At 39.5% G+C, this 12,270-nt stretch overlaps 1 protein-coding gene across 1 annotated transcript in view; it reads right to left on the bottom strand.

Annotated features, from left to right (window-relative positions):
- Positions 1-228: 228 nt before the first annotated feature.
- The window catches only part of LOC119423089 (mycbp associated protein), a 19,711-nt gene continuing 7,669 nt past the window's right edge, over positions 229-12,270 (bottom strand). The window contains exons 9-19 of the mRNA XM_037690498.1: positions 10,932-11,056; positions 8,607-8,715; positions 7,859-8,051; positions 7,526-7,713; positions 7,238-7,384; positions 4,458-4,556; positions 4,168-4,301; positions 3,953-4,080; positions 3,116-3,219; positions 1,837-2,016; positions 229-363 (exon numbers count right to left, since the gene is read on the bottom strand). Of these exons, the coding sequence (XP_037546426.1) occupies positions 229-363; positions 1,837-2,016; positions 3,116-3,219; positions 3,953-4,080; positions 4,168-4,301; positions 4,458-4,556; positions 7,238-7,384; positions 7,526-7,713; positions 7,859-8,051; positions 8,607-8,715; positions 10,932-11,056 (1,542 nt within the window). The remainder of the gene's footprint in view (positions 364-1,836; positions 2,017-3,115; positions 3,220-3,952; positions 4,081-4,167; positions 4,302-4,457; positions 4,557-7,237; positions 7,385-7,525; positions 7,714-7,858; positions 8,052-8,606; positions 8,716-10,931; positions 11,057-12,270) is intronic.

Raw genomic sequence — 12,270 nt, 5'->3', positions numbered from 1 at the left:
ACACACACACACACACACACACACACACACACACACACACACACACAGAGGCGTAAAGCCCCCGGCAGGCCGCGCGCTGAGCTAACGCATGCAGGGAGAGGAGAGAGGAGGAATGGAGGCGCGTCTCATGCTTTGTCAGCGGCGCTTACCCTCACAGCATCTGCTGTGTTTGGAGGCGTGAAGAGGACGGGACAAACGGTCCATTACTCAGACGCCGGTAAATAAAATTTATTGATTAGACAACAAATTCAGATCCCTGCCTGCCTGTCGTGTGTTAACAGATGGCTTCTGTCCATTTTCCACCTTCATCTCCTCCATCAGGTCAAACAGGTTGTCCACCAGCTCCTCCATCAGACCATAAACCTGTCAGAAAAAAACAGACATAAATCTATAGCTAGAATCAGCATGGCTTATTTAAAAAGAACTATAATAAAATAAAACATTTAAAAACCTAAACTGTATCAAATGGTGTAGTTTCAAACAGTTTACTCCAGTAGTTTTCCAGATATAATGAATGCAATTCTGAAATGCGGGTACGCACTCAACGTAAACAAAGCGCTTGACTGTGCAATAAATAAGGAAGTTCGAGTAGACTTAGCCCACGGTCACAGTCTGTGCAGGTACACAAATATGGTGGAATTGGACAAGTGTAGAACATCAGAGCAGACATATAAGAATAAATCTGCTGATGAACGTGGAAGAAAATCATAAAATCGAGTAAGACAACTGTCAAAAATATTATCTGAAATGAAGCATGTTGGTGGAGCACTATAAAAAGAGAGCTTTGCATTCAAACAGGTGGTTTTTTTTGCAAGTAAATTTATTATCTGACATATTTTCAGTCACTTTGACTGTTGCTGTAAATCAGTGCTTCTCAATTATTTTCGGTTACGCCCCCCCATAGGAAGAAGTAAACATTTCGCGCCCCCCAACTCTCCGCCGCGACTGTAAATAGTATAATTTGTCTAAAAAATTGTTATAAATACACCTCTGCATAACATTGTACCCTTATTAATATTAAATAAAGAAAGAAATATAGATCAACTTACAACAAAGATTATTAACATTGTTTTATAGTCTGTAACAGAAAAGGCTTAAAGTGCATCAATTTGCACTTTAAGTCTGATAACTGAAAGATCTTCCTCCCATTCTGCTTTTGTAAACTCTAGAAATCGCAAGTAAGCCTGCAGTCTGAGAGCAAAGTGCTCTGTTAAGAAAATATGAAACCTTAAGATCAGTAATATAAGATGGAGCTAGGTTGTTGACGGCTTTGTAGGTTAGAAGTAAGATTTTGAATTCAGTTCTGGACTTGACAGGAAGCCAATGGAGAGAAGCTAAAACTGGAGAGATGATCTCTCCCACTAACTCCAGTTAAGACTCTGGCAGCAGCATTTTGGATCAATTGAAGACTTTTTAAAGAAGTACTTGGACACCCAGATAATAAACCATTGCAATAGTCCAGTTTAGACATGACAAATGCATGAACCAGTTTTTCTGCATAATTATTAGATGTTTCTAATTTTAGCGATATTACGCAGGTGGAAGAAAGCGTTTCTAGAAAAGTTTTTAATATCGGGGTTAAAAGACATGTCCTGATCAACAATGCCAATATTTTTAAATACACAGCAGCAGATCATATAATTGCTCACTAGATTCACTCCTGCTTCCTAAGCATCCATTGTCAAACACTTTCAACTGGAGATAACGCTCATGGCATCATCAGGGTTGCAGTATTTTCCCAACTTTTGGGAAACTATCAGCCTGATTAAGACTAGATGTGAACATGATTTCCCATCAATGCACTGCATTTCACTGCATGCGAAAAACAAAACTTGCCTTTTTGTGCAGGGTCTTTGTGTAAATTTGCATCATCTCTGGGTCTACGCTTTGGTCATCAGGTGACTGTGGACTGATGGATTCTGAATTCATTTCAACCAGTGAGGCAGACCCCTTCCTGCGCCATTCCCTGGAGTGCCTCCCCGCATCCTCCTTCCTTTTGCCTTTCCTTTTGATCTCCTACAGAAGTTTGGACACATGGGATTAAATACAGTTACAATTTACTGAGCAGCACTGTGTGTGTGTGTTTCTGCATGCATCTGTCACAGGTGGTTTGGAATGGTTAAGTGGACATTATCTCACACCTTGGCATGCTGTTGGAGAGCAGGTGCACATTTTCACACTCTGTTCTGTTTCCATGGTACCACATGAGTAATGGACCGTACCTTACCTGTGACTCAACCACGACACGGAGAAGAAAATCACTCAGCAAAAATATGAGCAGACCAAACTGTGCTCAGTCTAACGCTGCATGTTTGTGATGGTGGACTACAAACAAGTGAGCAATTAGATTAGGGAGACAGGTTCAAGGCTACACCAGCAGTTCAGCTTTTTATCTTAAAAAAATAAATTTCAATATAGTATCTGAATACCACTGAGGATGGGTGCATGGTGGATGGAAGCAGAAAACAACCTCGTGCATTGAAAACAATCCATAATAGTGACACTTTTTGAAGGTTATCTCACTCAACAAGTTACTCAGAGACTTAATGTCTACGTGGTTGCTAAGCTACCAGAGTAATACTTCCAGGATGACAAATCTATGCACAGAAAGTCTTTCATTTGTACACGAGTGAATATGCAGTGTGTCTGTTTTACTGCACAGGGTTATGGAGAATATAAATACATAGAGATCATGCTTAACATTTAAAGAGTCAAAGATTCACAAGAAATACTAACACAGATGTAATGCTACACGTGTTGCATGTTTTGTGCATGCTGGTGCATGTGCATGTGTGGTCAGTGTGTGGAGGCGGTAATGCTGTAACAAAACAACAGAGTCCACTTGAACGGCAGATGAATGAATGACAAAGTGACAGCCTGTAAGGAGAGGGTGACTCATGTTCAGATCAGATGAAGCGTCAGATTGAGTCGTGTGTTGTGCTTTACTGAACACGATGCTTCATTCATTCATTCATTCATGCTCACGATTCAAAAGGAACATGACCTCGCTGCCGCTGTGCAACAAAAACAACTTCACATTCTCCATCAGCTGGACGCAGTAAAACAAACGCACACATACTGCTTCTTTACGTGCTCAAATACGATTTCTTCTTACCTCCGCTGAACTGTCAGTTATTGGAGACTTGGTGTCACCTTTAAATCTAGATTTCATCCCATTCTTTTCCTCTTTAGCAGCTGCCGCTCCCTTTTTCTCGTCATCTTCGCGGGTACGATCAGCCACATGCAGGAAGCAGTGATGGATTAGAAAGCACGGAAAATGTGCAGAACACGTTTACATGCAATACTTCTAAAACAGAACCAAAAACCACACCACCATTATTTTATTCATAAAAAAATACCAGTAACTATTTAGGTTTAGAGAATTCACATTAGGACAGATTTGAACTGAAATTCTAATCTGTGTCTTGATAAGTTTGTAGGTCCACTTCTGTTGCTGCTTGCAGAGCTTCCTAAACACGAACAAAAAAGTTGTACACCTTCCCCCCCTCAATTTGGGAATTTTTTTTTGTCATTGTGGTTTGCAGTTTTACTGCAATACCTTTTTTACCTGTAATATTAATAATGGGGTTCTTATGGATTTAAAACAGGCAGCATAAGAAATGATTGTCCATATAAAGACTCATCTTAAAGACTCCAAGAATATGAGGCATCACAACATGATTAAAGAATAAAACATGCTCCGAACAGTTAAAAAAAAAACTTTACTGCATCACACCTTTCCTATTTTCCACAATTTGACATAATAACTTTTAAGAAGAAACATCAAGAGTTCATTGTATGAGGACAGCTACAGTTGTGATTGTGTCACAAGAAGACTTTCTGGAGTCACAAGGGACAAAGTCCAAAACACCAAATGCAGTTCTAAATCGTTTAAGTGACACTGAGCGTAACTCTTTACTGCTACACAGTTTGACAAATGTCTGAAGCTCACCATCATCAGGGATTATCGTTTCGTGCTTTCCATCAACACACATTTCTTTCTCCGAAAAGCCAAACACATTTCTTAGCCTCATGGCCTCACCAGACATTGTGTTCAGCAGTTTCCTCCACAGCTGCTGCCTGCAGGGGGCGACACACACCACCATAACGCACAATACAAGTCAAGGTAAAAACAATTATGATTAATTCACAGTGTCCGTGCTTCACCCAATAAAGGTAGCTGAAGGTTGGTGTTTTACATCTGATGGCATAGAAAGCTGCAGAAACAGAGAGTTGATCTCAGCCAGGCAGTCTTCTTTGGTCAGGGGGGATAAAGGGGGCTCCTCAAACGACAGTACAGCCTTGATTACAGCAAAATTACACAAAGAAAACAACAGAATATTAATAATCAGTCTGGATAATAAGAATGTGTTCATACTGTATATTACCTAACTAAATGTAAACAATAACTTGTTCTTTATTTGAACAAACCCATTCCCATAAAGTCCCACAACTACCTGCTGAAGAGTGTCAATAGAAAAATCCCAGCTGCCTCCTGGATCCACTTTTTGCCAAATCCTCTTCAGCTCCTCTACTGGCTCATAAAGATACTGCAACTAAAAATAACAGACAGGGTTTAACTGAGGCAACAGTTTTCAGCAGCTTTATCTACGGTAAATGAATAAACACGAGACTTAAAGTAACATTTCTACTAGGCCTGTCACGATAACAAATTTTGCTAAGCAATTGTCTCAGAAATTATTGCGATAAACGATAATATTGTTTGAAATTTGACAATAATTAGTAATTATTGTCAAATTTAAGAAGAAATGTTGGTTAATTTATGTGTGTAGTACCTTTTTTGATCACCGGATGGCAGTATAAGACTGTTTGAACTGAAGGATGGATAGTGAGGGAGCAAGCAGCATGTCTCTTTAAGAAAATGGGAGGGAGGCCCCTAGACGTGACAAGAGCTGTCTCTCATTCCTGTTTTTCGGTTCTCAAAATGGCGGACGCTCTGTGTGGTTTGAGCTCTTTAGCATAGCATTTTTCACAAAAAGCTTTTAATAAATAAATAAAAATCAGTAAACAAGTTCTCAGTTTCTTTTTGCAGAGAAAAACAACTTTTTACTCGAAAGCACAAGTTTCAACCTTGAATTTTGGAGCTTCGACAAGACAGAGGTTTTTTTTTCCCTGAGGTCGGCCTGTTAGCTTAGCTCGTAGCTTAGCTTCTCAGCTTAGCTGCTTTTAACGATCCAAAAATGTGATTTTGGACGGTTAAAACAGATTTTAAAGAGAAAGGGCGGGGTCAGTGAAAAACACCAGAGTTGAGCCTTTTATCATCCAGTGTCTTCAGGAGAAAGAGAGAGACAAGAAGAAACGATAAAGTCGATAAATGAAAATGAGGTTGATAATTTTCATTTATCATGAGATTAATTGATTTATTGTTTATTGCGACAGGGCTAATTTCTACATCTGCAAAACTTTTAAGTGAAACATTCACACAAAATCTTAAGAATTTAATTAAAAATATACAAATGTTGTGAGTTCCGTTGTGTGAATAAAATATTTGTTTTGCACATATGTGTAAAGTTTACAAATCTTATGAACCTGTCACACTACAGGATAATTTCCACTAATCTAATGATGCACGTCAGATTTTGTTTACTTTAAAAATGAGAGGCTTTGTTGTCCACTGGGACAATGAGAGTTTATCTGAAAAACTTTCATTATCTTGATATCAGCTAACAGTTAAAATATTTAATCGGTTCTACAAAATGGAAACCTTTTGATTTGATGGTTTGATTGGACTGCCTAATGGTGTTTTCAAATATACTCACATTTGAAAAGTGGGATATGAATTAAGATACATTTTTAGTAAGTGTTCACCTGAGTGGCCCCTTAAATAATGAGCTATCACAAACAGTGATGGAAAAGATACAATTATGGTGTGCTTTATGAATGGGGCTAACATAAAGGTCAGGTTCTGGAGGACAAAGCAAAAAGTGCTCACTCTCACGCACACAGCCTGGAAATATCAAAAAGAATGATCAGTTTCTGGTTCATCTCTCTTTGAATCACGTGCTCTGACTAAGACTCATTTTGAGCCAAACACTCAGAAAGAAAAGGGGATGACACATCTACGCTTCATGAAAATGAGCCACCTTGATCCTCAATGAACGCTGTTTTTCAAATAACGCAGGGCACAACAAGTATTAGAAGTAATCGAACAGCCCCAGAGCATCAAAACATCTAGTATAACCAAAAAGCTCAGAAACTGACGAACTGCAATGTTTACTTCTTTGCTTATTTTGAGTCAGGTTCTAGTCACAATTTAATGCCAATTTGTATTTTTTGATGATAAAACCTAATTATCGGTTGCTGGTATTTTTATTTTGGCCCCAAACCAAAAATATGAATTTCTAAATTTAAATTTTGCCCTTTTTATTAATAAATTTCAACTACACTTGGCTAATAGACAAACTAAATGGAATCAGACGGGGATACAGCTCCATTTAGTAGCATGGCCGTTTGCAAAATAATGCCATTTTTGCTTTTTTACAAGTATTTTTAAATATCTGTGTGACAGTTTACATATCCTGATGCAAAACACAAGCTTCTTACACTTATAAAGAATAACAGAGGCATGTAACAATCTGAAGTTGTAATTTTAGTTTCACCACCTTTGAGCCTGCGTGGCAACATCGTGCTGCAGATGAAGTAGGCAAGTTGTGGGAAGAGGCTGACATGTAACAGTTTGAGAAAACAGAAATGCAGTAATCTTGGGTGTCCTTATTTATTTATTCAAAAGATTTTCTGTATGAAACTATAGTTGCTATATATATATGTATATGTATATATATATATATATATATATATATATATATATATATAAAGGAATTTTAAATTCTTCCCACACTCTTGCAATATTCTAAACAATGTTTCTAAACTGTAAACGCTCTAAAAGAGCACAAAATGTCATGATCTCTGCTCTCTGCCATGTGCCAGCGCTTTTGGCCACACCCACTTCTCTGCTGCAGAGCGGAGATATGACACGCTGCAGGAGGAAGCTTCTCCTGCAGCTGTGGGCTGCACACAGGTGCAGCATGTGCTAAATAATTGTAAAGAATTTATTTTAAATAAAAATTCAATGCTGATCGTGCGGCTCATCCATCAATCAGTCAATTGTGTGTCATGTCCAATCTTATTTTGAAAAACCGCGATAGAGCGAGTCTGGAAAAAACGAACCGCCAAGTAGTGAGGTACTACAAAGGTGCTGCCACATGTGGGTACTTACCTTAGGGTTTTTGATCTGGAACAGACGCTCTTCAGTGACGTAAAGCTCTGAAGGAGTGCGGGGTCTTTCAGGGGAACGGACCCTCTGCAGCATCTCATACACAGTTGATCGACACATTTTTACCACAATTTTCTTTTCCAACTTGTGCTGCTCACACACACACACACACACACACACCCACACAACACAAACACAATGCACACACATTTTTAAAAGGTTTCTTTGACTGCACCTTTCGATGTCATCTGTTGATTTGTGCTTTAAGATGCAGCTCAACTTTAAATCTACCTCAATGAAAAGCCTCTGATCTGCAGTTTTGACCTGGTTAAAGGCCACTCCACTCAACCTGACCTGAATAGAGGCTCCTTGCAACACAACAGGGTAAGTGTTGAGTTGCCAAAGCTCGGTTTTGAGTCCTGGATCCTCTGACTTAAATTTGAACTCCACCCGCTGGGTGTCACCAGGACGGATCACACCTGCATCACAGAGGGGAAAAATCAAGAAAAGAAAAAAAGGCCAGTTGAATGCTAGATGAGTGACACGAAGGGCTGACACGTGGGCAAACAACATGTGACGCACAGGCGGTAGTGGCAGGTGTTTATAATGCTTGTGTGGGTGTACCAGAGGAGAAATTGAAGTAGAAGTGCACACTCGGTTTTTGTGAGAGCTGGTGTTGGAAGGTCTGCGGCACAGTCAGCTTCTGCCAGCTGTAAAAGATGGTTGTGCTGCCCTCGTTGTGCAGCTCCAGGTCAGAGGAGATCATTTCTCCAGTCAGGGCCTCGAAGAATATTGTGGTGCTGATTCCTACTTCTGCCTAACGGTGAAGAACATCAATCAAATACAAAGTCTTCGTACCACAGATCATCAAAAAGCACTTTAAGAGCCAAACTTTATGTGACTGTTGGGCTACATGAACAATATAAAATTTAAGACTTAAATAATAAAAAGCTAATTGCTAAAGAGACAAAAGATAAAAAGAAAGCTGCAAGTATTTTCTTTATTTAGCATGCCATGCCTCTGCAGCACTTCATTTAGTATAAAAACACTAACTTTTGTGTTTAACTTCGTATTTTACAGCACTAGGTGTACAAAGAAATGTCTTCATTTGCACAAGTTGTTTTATTAAATGAATTTACAGCCTTTTTTTTTCCTTAAAAGCTTACCTGTACATAAAAAGATGTAAAATTGGAAATATAAATATTATGGAGGCGTATGATGTGATAAAAGAGTTGCAAAGTGGATTTGCTGAATTAAATGAGAACACAGGTAGTGTTTATGTATGCAAAAATGCAAATGAGCTTCTCTAAAAAAAAATTTAACAAAAGAAATGTAGTTTCTGCCAAATTTATTGTGTAAAAGTATTTTGTACCTTGCTAGCTGTAGAGTTTCCAGTCCAGCTTGCAAGCTGACCTTGAATTCTCAAAGCAGGAACAGACAAAGTCTTCACCTGAACATCATCCAGCTCTGCCAGAGGGTTGCTGTGAATAACAATAAAGCAACATCGCACCACGTTTGTACATTTGTTTGATTTCAACTTGAATTTGTGTGAATGCTGCTTCCTTTGTCAGCATTTTTCAGATCTTTAGCCCAAACTTAGGACACACATTGTAAACAATAGAAATATTGTTTGATAATTTCACATAAATTTATCTGCCTAACTCAATTCAATACAATTTAACGTAACATTATAGCAGCACAGGACTGAATTGGAAAAGTACTGCAGTGTAAAAAGTTTATCAAGTATTTGCTGTACTTGAGCTGCAAAAAGCAGTAACCAGTAGAGTTGCTAGCTCCACTGTAAAACCTGTTCCCTGACTCTCCAAACTGAAATCACTCTGGCTGATTTTGATTCAGAAGAATTTGAGACAACCCCACTTCAACATTTGAACATCCCCTTTAGTAGTTTTCTGTAACACACATATATATATGAATTGAACTATACAAAATAAGCTAAATTTACAGTTATCATTTGTAGATTTGAAGCCTGTGAGTTGTATATATCATTGAATTGTTTATTTAAATCCATGTTGTTGTTTACCTTTTAAAATAGATATATAACTATCAGCCTGGTTAGGGTTAGACAAAACATGCCGTCAGATAAGAAGAGAAGCTAATTATGTTTTATAAAAAAGAAAAACACGCTGCCGAACAGAACAGGGAGAAGAACAAATGGGAAGCATCGTCATCCCATTTGTTGTTGGAGTATCTGAAAAAACAACAACCAGGAGGAACATTCAGACCTCTTTAATGGAGAAACTAAACAACCTCTCCACAGACGCATGGCTCAAGACCAGAGAGCAGCTCTTCAGGACAAGACCCAGCAGTCCACCTACACCCAATTGGAGGCTGGTTCCACAAGAGAGGAGCCTGATAACTGAAAGATCTTCCACCCGTTCTGCTTTTGGAAACTCTAGGAACCACAAGTAACCCTGAAGTCTGAGAGCAAAGTGCTCTGTTAAGAAAATATGGAACAATAAGATCTCTAATATAAGATGGAGCTAGGTTGTTGAGGGCTTTGTAGATTCAAGATTTTGAATTCATTTCTGGACTTGACAGGGAGCCAGTGGAGAGAAACTAAAACTGGAGAGATATGATCTCTCCCACTAACTCCAGTTAAGACTCTGGCAGCAGCATTTTGGATCAACTCAAGACGTTTTCAAGAAGTATTTGGACACACAGATAATAAACCATTGCAACGGTTCAGTCTAGACGTGACAAATGCATGGACCAGATTTTCTGCATCATTTTTACATTAGATGTTTCTAATTTTAGTGATATTACACAGTTGGAGGAAAGCAGTTCTAGTAACGTTATTAAAGTGGGGGATAAAAAACATGTCCTGAACAAAAATAACCTGAATATTTTTAACATTAGAGCTGGAGGCCAGATTAATGTCATCCAAGGAGGATGGAAGACTGAAAAATGTATTCCTAAGATGCTCAGGTTCAAAAACTAAAACCTCAATCTTGTCTGTGTTCAAAAGGAGAACATTTAGGGTCATCCAGGTTTTTATGTCTTTAAGTCATGCTTGTAGTCTAAGTAGCTGATTGGATTCATTGGGTATCATGGACAAATATAACTGTGTATCATCAGCATAACAATGAACATGTATCCCATGCTGTTTAATAACTTTACCTAATGGAAGCATATACAAGCTGAAGAGTATTGGTCCCAGCACTGAACCCTGACAGACGACTAGAAAGAGAAGACTGGTGCTTTGAGATGGGGTGGGGGTGAATGAAGTCATTTTTGTCAAACAAGGACAAAAAAATATAAACAGAGGAGGAGGTCTCAGATTTCAACTTTCAATGCAGCATTAGGCCTGAACCCAGCCAGCTGCACTCTAATTCACACCTTCATGCAGGTGACCAAAACATCTCTCTGTGAGCCAGGCAGACAAAGAGCCTAACGAGTCTCCATTGAGAGGGGCAACAAGTTCCAGTTCGATCTGCATGTGGACGAAGACGGTATGGTGTGGAACCGATGAGTGCAGAAGCAAAGTACCATAAGTACATAACGAGGCCTCTCATGCAGATCTATAAAGCTTGGAACTCCTCACACTCCGGACATTTTTTAATTGATGCTGGTTGAGAAGCAAAACATATTCAGCCTCAGAATAGAACTCTAGTTGTTTTGTTTTTTAACTTTTGTTGGATTGACCTGGATGACTGAGAAGCTTCACCAGCAAACTTACAAGTTCTCCTTTATAACCTCCTCATGCTCCTTCTCTTCTTCCTCCTCCTCCAGTAATGGACTCTGACACACTGTGGTGGACGTGAACAGCTTTCCAGAACCAATCACCTCCAGTTCGCTGATATCCTGCAAAGTCCCACAAGGATAATTTAAAGTATAAAACTTGCTTTTAATCTGCAATAAAATTGACTAAACTTGCTTCTCTTCCATCCAACATTCAATTCAATTCAATTCAATGCAAATATTAATCCAAAACGGAAATTAAATGTTGTAACTCGTTATTCTCGTTTCATTAAGAGCTGTTATAGATACTGGTGGCTATAGGCAGGAAAGATCTCTTGTAAAGATCCGTCCCACAGTGGATCTGAAGAAAATGGCTGCAGATGTCATCCGATCTATCCACCCAGACTCAGTTGGTCTCTCGGTTCTCCCGGGCTGCAGGATCGCCCAAATGCCAGGCAGAACTCCTCCCTGAGTGATGGTCGCTCCTCCCAGGAGCCTGCTTAGCTCCTCGTCACTTCAGACAGCCATCTGTAGGTGCCGAGGGACGATCCCAGTCCTTCTGCTGTCACGAGCCACGTTTCCTGCCAGTTCCAGGATCTCAGTCAGGTACTCGAGTACAGCCGGCAGGGAGACGGGAATGCATCTACGGCGCCTCCTTTTCAACTCGTTTGAAATTTGTAGTTCAGAGTCAGAGTCAGAGTTTCTTTATTGTCAATCGCACCTCGTGGTACATGTGGTGGAGCGAAATTATGTACACGGGGTCCCAGTTACATCCAACAATAAAATGTATAAGAAAAACAGTAATAACATCTAAGATATGAACTAAGAAAAACATCAACTAAATATACACTAAGCACTCATAACATAAAAACATTGAACATCAGCACAAACATGAACATGAGTCCGTGAGCAGATGTGCACGAATGAGTCCGTGAGCAGATGTGCACGCATGAACACACCAACATTGAAACAGATCAGCAGCAACATGAAACAGATCAGCAGCAACATGATATGGTCCTTCACAGTGACCACTCTAGTTAGAGATTCACGAGTCTAACAGCCTCAGGGTAGAAGCTGTTCCTCAGTCTAGTGGCTCCACACCCAATGCTCCCCAACCCCCTTCCCGAGGGGAGCGGGGCAAAAAGTGTGTGCGCTGGGCGAGAATAGTTGAGATATTATTTGAGTTTTGAGATGGTAATCAGCAGCTCCCGGTTGTAAAAACCACCTTGTTGTCATGGTTACACATCATGACAAATTATCAAAAAACATCAATGATTATACTGACTCATCAGCCATAATACTGTGATGACCAACTTAACGCTGAGTTATACAGCTAT

This window comes from Nematolebias whitei, chromosome 16, assembly GCF_014905685.2.
Source record: "Nematolebias whitei isolate Nwh7 chromosome 16, NemWhi1, whole genome shotgun sequence".
NCBI classification, from domain to species: Eukaryota; Metazoa; Chordata; class Actinopteri; order Cyprinodontiformes; family Rivulidae; genus Nematolebias; species Nematolebias whitei.
Note: the sequence above shows the minus strand (reverse complement) of the source record. Positions and strands in the feature narration are given on the sequence as shown.